The 6,000-nt window shown below is 58.3% G+C and overlaps 1 protein-coding gene across 1 annotated transcript in view; it reads right to left on the bottom strand.

Moving 5' to 3' along the window:
* Nucleotides 1-150: 150 nt before the first annotated feature.
* Nucleotides 151-6,000, bottom strand: part of STK11 (serine/threonine kinase 11) — a 31,675-nt gene continuing 25,825 nt past the window's right edge. Inside the window, exons 9-11 of the mRNA XM_033520150.1 lie at nucleotides 5,367-5,560; nucleotides 1,549-1,768; nucleotides 151-411 (exon numbers count right to left, since the gene is read on the bottom strand). Of these exons, the coding sequence (XP_033376041.1) occupies nucleotides 1,560-1,768; nucleotides 5,367-5,560 (403 nt within the window). The 3' untranslated portion in view covers nucleotides 151-411; nucleotides 1,549-1,559. The remainder of the gene's footprint in view (nucleotides 412-1,548; nucleotides 1,769-5,366; nucleotides 5,561-6,000) is intronic.

Genomic DNA, 6,000 nt, shown 5'->3' with positions numbered 1-6,000 from the left:
TAACAGTAGTCTAAAACATAAAGTGCACGGCAATGGCTTTGCACGACTCTACATGGCCGGGGGGGGCCCGGCAGGGGGAAGGGGGAGGGTCCCACCCCCCCAACCCCTCATCCCACCCTTCCCATCGCAAAATTAAAAACAGAATCAGTGTCTTGATTGGCAAAGAGTGATTGGGGGGAGGGGGGGCAGCGTCCTGGCAGCCGCAGAGTTCAACTTGCAGGTGTCCGCTGGGGAAGGTCCAGCCACTGCAGCTTCGTGTCCTGGCGCTGGCCGGAGCAGGGGGTGCAGGGAGGGAAGGGGGGGCTCCTTGGTTGGTTTCCTCTGGTTTCCTTTTGGATTGCAAGCACAGTCCAGTCCCAGGAGAGAGGCAGAGCTGGGGTGAGGAGGGGGACGCAGGCTGGCCTGGGGATGCTGCGGGGAGAACAGAGAGAACGGGGTTAGGGAGGGCACAGGGTGCCCAATTTGGGGTGCTGGCTCTGCTCCTGCACCCTGCCCCAGGGCTCCCTCTGGCACCCTGGGATGGGAGCAAGGGGCTCAGGATGCCTCTGTTGGCCTTGGAAGGTTTTGGGGGCTCCTACAGCACATGGTCCCTCAGCCAGGTGAGCCCAGAGGAGAAAACAGTGCCAAGGAATGTCATGTATGCCAAGGAGGGGAGCACTCCCTTCCTTCCAAAGGCAAAGTGGGGGAGTGACCCAACCAGGCTCGGGCAGCCCTTGTGGAGCTTCCACTTCCAGCAGCAGCTGAACAGGAAGGGGCAGGAGCAGCAGCAGGTCCAGGGGAGCCCCATCCCAGGCTCCGGCTGCACTGACTCCCCGCAGGTGACTCACTGCCCCCATGAATTAAAGATGGAGCTGCCACGGGCCTCTGACAGCTGCAGGGGGAGGATCCGGCTTTTATTTCGGGCTTTTTTCACACCACAAAGCTGGTCGTGATCCAGGAGATAACAGAGCTCAGCCCCAGCAGCGCTGTGACGAGCATGAGGCCGGGGGCGGATGAGGCTGAACATGAGTCACTGCTGGCTCCGTTATGAATGAGGGGTGGGAAGGAGGGGACAGGGCCTGGAGCTGGGGAGGAAGGAGCAGGAAGGAGGGGGGGGAAACAGGGAGTGGGCTCAGCTTGTCCTGGAAGTGGCTTGGCTGTGGGTGACAGGGCTATCTCCTGGGCCAGGGGCAGGTCCCATGGGAGCCTCTCTGGGGATACCCTGGAGCTCGGCATCCCTCTGTGCTCCCCAAATCCAATTTTGAGGCTGGGAGCAGGGCAGAGGGATGCTGGTGCCAGGGAATGGAGAGAGGGATCACTACAGCACGTCTCAGATGACAGGGCACAATAAAGCAGAGCCAGGTGGGCACAGCAGGACATGGGGGGGGTCTCCCCTGGGCTCTGCATCCCCCAGAGCATCCAGGCCTTGGGTACCAGGGACTCTGCAGAGGGATGCTCAGGACCCAGACTACAAAACACCCCTCAACTCCCTCCCCCTGCCCACGGCTGGGGCAGGCTCGGATGTGTCCCCACTCCCTCGGGCAGCCCCTGGGAGTGCCCCAGCAGTACCTGGGCAGAGCTCACTGCTGCTTGCAGGTGGAGAGCTTGCGGATCTTGCTGCTGGCGGAGCAGGCCTTGCGGGAGGGGTTGGAGGAGGCGCTGGCCCGGCGCTCGCCCTTGGCCCTGGTGCTCAGCTGCCCCGGCTCCGTCCCGTTCATGCACACGGCCTTGGGCAGCCCCTTGCCGCGGCTCTGCCCGTTCTGCCCGGCCTCCTCCTCAGGCACCTGTCCTGCAAGGGAACGGCCACAGTGAGGGGGTGGCAGCAGAACCTCAGGGAGCATCCCCTTCCCCGGGATGGATCCTGCTCCGGAGGGAAATCTGAACCTGTTCCTGCACCTGCGAGGAGCGCAGGGGAGGGATCCACAACCCAGGATGTGCAAGGCTGGGAGCCTGAGACTGCACCTCCCTGCTCCCCTCGAGGACTGGTTTGGTCCCCAGCACACAGACACAGTGTCCCCTCGTCCCCAGACTGTGTGCCCTGCCCCAGACCTCAGGCAGCAGCCTGGATCCTCTGGGGAGCAGAGGGGCAGCAGTGGACGAGGTCATTCCCCTTCCTCCTGCCTTCTCTGCAGGTGCCAGCCCCAGGTACCAACTTTGGGGTACCCAGGGGCTGTGTGTGTTTGCAGAACGGGGCAGTGCAGTCTCTGCCGGCAGGGCTGGGCTTCAGGTGTGTCACTGTCCCCTGAGGGAACACCCTGCTGGGTGTCATCAGCCCCTCTCCCTCCTCAGCTCCCTGTGACTCAGCAGAGCAGGTGAAGAGCCACTTCCAGAGGCATCTCCTGCTGCCACAGCCGGGCCTTGGGTCACATCCCCTCACTCGGGGAGTGACAGGGGGACGTGGCTGCATCCCGGGATGCTCCCACCGGGACACGGTGCAGCCCCCAGCCCAACACAAGGCTGAGGAGAGGCTCCTCAGGCCCCTGGCTCCCCCCCACCGGATCCAGCCGAGGCAATTTCCTTCCAGCAGGAACGTCACGCTCCAGGGCCCTTCAGTTATGACTCAGAGGTTTGAGTGGAAGCAAAGGCTGTAAGACGATTATGTATAATTTTCTTTAAAGGATGCTCAATCCTTTCTCCGCCAAGGCCGGGCGGGACGTCAGCTCCGCTTGCGCCAGCATCACCCCACTGCTGGCAGCTGGGGGGGACACACAGGGGTGGTGGGAGAGCTGCTTCTCCTCTGGGGGAGCACAGTGGGGGTCTCTCCTCAGGCCCCTGTGCCTTGCCACATCATCCCTGGCCACTGCCAGAGGTGGGGAGGGAGGGGTGGGTGCATCCTGGGTTACACGTGCAGTCCATCCCCTCCTGGATCTCCCCCTGTATCCATCCCACTGGCTCCAGCGTTGCCACAGCTCCCACTCACTGGCTTGTGGCTGCTTAGCCGAGCACTCCTGCCACGGGAACAGACAGGAACTGACTGGCCAGAGACAGCTCCTGGTTCTGGGCACCCACCCCAGAACTGTGGTGGCACTACAGAGCAGCACAGCTCCTGGCCCAGCTCACCACAAGGGCTGTAGTGATGGGGGTGCTCTGGCCCCACCAGGGCATGTGCCAGTGCAGTGCCTCTGGCACTCTGGAAGTCACTGGCACAGCAGGAGGCTCAGGAGCACAAAACTCACGGCCCTGCTATGGATTCCTCCAGTGCCTGGCCCCTCTGGAGGGGGGATGGCTGCATAGAACACACCGGCCCCAGAGCCCCCCCAGGCATGGGGCTCCCTCGGGGGCTCCCTCGGCTCAGCCTGGCTGCAGCCCCCCAGAGCTCCGGGTTTTTCCTCCCATCCCTCCATCCCACCAGCACGACTGCAGAGCCTCAAACAACCCCATTCAGAGCAAAGCTGAGCACTTCTCCTTCCCCTCCCTCGGCTGAACTCGGGCCAAGTCAATTAACATTTCTGACTGGGGAGGGAAAAAAGAATCTATCCAAACAGCTCATTTGTCTTTTGTGTGACTCTTCTCTCCTCCCCTCCTTCCTTGCTTCAAAAGCACAGTCCCGGGAGTCTATTATGGATACCAAGGAGGGAGGTGAATCGTGAGCTAATTTTACCTCCTTCACCAATGACAGTTGCTGACGTTCAAATTAATGAAAATAAAAATTCAGCACGGGCTGAAGTCTTGGCAACTGCTGCCCCCGCGGAACCGCTGACCCAGCGCTGTGTCTGCCCGAGCAGCTCCTGCCCACCTCACCCTCACCACGAGCAGGGCTAAAAATAAAATAAATAAAGGGAGGGCTGAGAGAGGAACCAGGAACGTGGCTGCTCATCCCTGCTCATCTCTGCCACCCCTCACATTCTTAATGGCTCTGCATCCAGCTCATTCAGGCACCAAAAAAGGTTTTGAAATAACACCACAAAGAGCTTTTGAATCGCTGTTTGTCAGACTGAGCACACAGGCACCATGAGCAGCCAGGAATGCACCTTCCTGAGCACCAGGCTTGGCTCAGAAGCTCCAGTCCTGGCTGTATTTTCCAGCCTCAGACTGAAAAATGCAGGAGCAGGTGCTGCAGGATGGGGCTGCAGCAGTGGAGGGGTTAATGTAGGACAGGAAAGAGCAGAGCTCAGCCTCTAGACCTGAGACAGCACAAAAGCAGCAGGACCAGCACATCCCTTCACTGCATGAAGAGTGGGGAGAGGATTCTGCCTCCAGGCCACAGCCTTCCTCTCCTCCATCCTCTCCCTGCACTTCCCTGCATGGGATGTTTAACACCGATTGAACCAGGGGCTTGGAACATTTACATCTCCCCACAGAGCTGCATGAATCTTTAAATAACCCTTTAAAAATGAAAGCACTTCCTCAAAGCCCCTTCTTCCTCTGAAGAACACAGGATTTAATGAGGTTTCCTCTTTCCCCCCCCCTCAAACCCAACACCCACCCCCACCCATGAGTCACTCACACTCCTGCTCTGGCTGCCCAGCAGAGCCACAGCTGAGCTGATCTCCCATGTACAAGGGGGCTTTTAATTTATATTTTAATATGGGATCACTGCTAGAAATGCAGCACTGGGCAGGTTCAAAGGGATGCTGCAGGAAGACTTTGGTGGAAAAATTCATATTTATTCCCTCTGCAGCTGCCCCCATCTCTGCAATGCCCCACAAACCCACCGAGGGTCTGTGCTGGGACCCTCCTCACCCTGCTCCTCCCACGAGAGTGTTCCCAGTGTTGAAGGGATTCCTGCCCACCACAAACACTGCACATCCCACCCCAGCAGCCCCTCTCATCCTTTAGGTCTCTAATCCCTCTGAAACAGCACAAATTACATAGAGAACATGGCAGATCTTTCAGTAATCTGCCTGTCATCTGCCATGACAGCTCTGATTTGGGTTTAAACACCACTGTTTGTGTGAGGAGGGTGAAATTCCTGGTGTCACTGCTTCCAGTGTGATTCTTAACCTCAGACATCTGCCTGCATGGGGCTCACCCTGCTTGGCTGGGATGGACATGGAGCTGAGGAAGGCAAGGGCCAGGCTGGGACCAGCCTCCCAACCTGCAGGGAATCCCCCAGGTGTGCCACGTACCCTGGAGACAGAGTCATTTCAGAGCTCTGATCTCAAATAATTCATTCTAGCAAAACTGGTCCAAAGAATTAACTGTGCTGAACAGCAGAGTCCAGCAGCAGCTCTTCCTGGGAGAAGGGAAGAAGCTGGAACAGGGGTAAGACCAGGAGGGGCATCCTGGTTGATCAAATCAAGGACTGAGGAATCTGGAGCACCATTCACACCATTCCACAACCAAGAATCTCCTCCTCTGCTGAAAGGATTATTCGGATCTCGAGGCCTTTCCTAAAAAAAAAGCTTTAAACACAAAAAAATCCCCCACCACCACTTCTCCCCTACCTGGTACTGTGAAGTCCTGAGTGTAGATGATATCATCTTCAATGTCATACAAGTCATCATCCTCTTCCTCATTGTAGCCATGCAGATCTTCCAGGTAAGGCACCGCCGTCATGCTCCTCCACCTGTCCTTCGTCTCGGGGCTGGGAGGGATGGGCACCAGCGCCTCTGCCTGAGCGTGTTTCTTCCTAAACCAGCTGCAGAGAGCCCGAGGGCAGAGCTGGGTCAGTGCACAAGGCATGCAGCAGGCCTCCAGTGAGGATGGCCCCAGCCCACCCCAATATTCCGAGCTGAGAGCTCCACCCACGGCAGGTCAGGAGGAACTAAAAGGTCTGGCCAGGTGTTGGGATTGGAGTGTGCTGAAGGACACACTGGGAACAGGAAAGGAACAGAGGGACAGGCACAGAGGGCAGCTCAGGACCATTCTCTCCATCACCAACTCCAGCCCAAACTACCTGCAAGTCAAAACACATCAGCAGAGCTGCCAGAGCTCCTGAGTTTTATTATCCAAGCAAGCAGGCCAGAAGGAACTTCCCCTATCCTGAAGCTGAGGTTGATCCAGCCCAACAGACACAAGTTTGCAGGATCCCAGCCTGAGGAGAGGGGCAATTACTGCAGCAGTTTCCTCTAAAAGCCA

The sequence above is a fragment of the Parus major genome, chromosome 28, assembly GCF_001522545.3.
Source record: "Parus major isolate Abel chromosome 28, Parus_major1.1, whole genome shotgun sequence".
Lineage (NCBI taxonomy): Eukaryota > Metazoa > Chordata > Aves > Passeriformes > Paridae > Parus > Parus major.
Note: the sequence above shows the minus strand (reverse complement) of the source record. Positions and strands in the feature narration are given on the sequence as shown.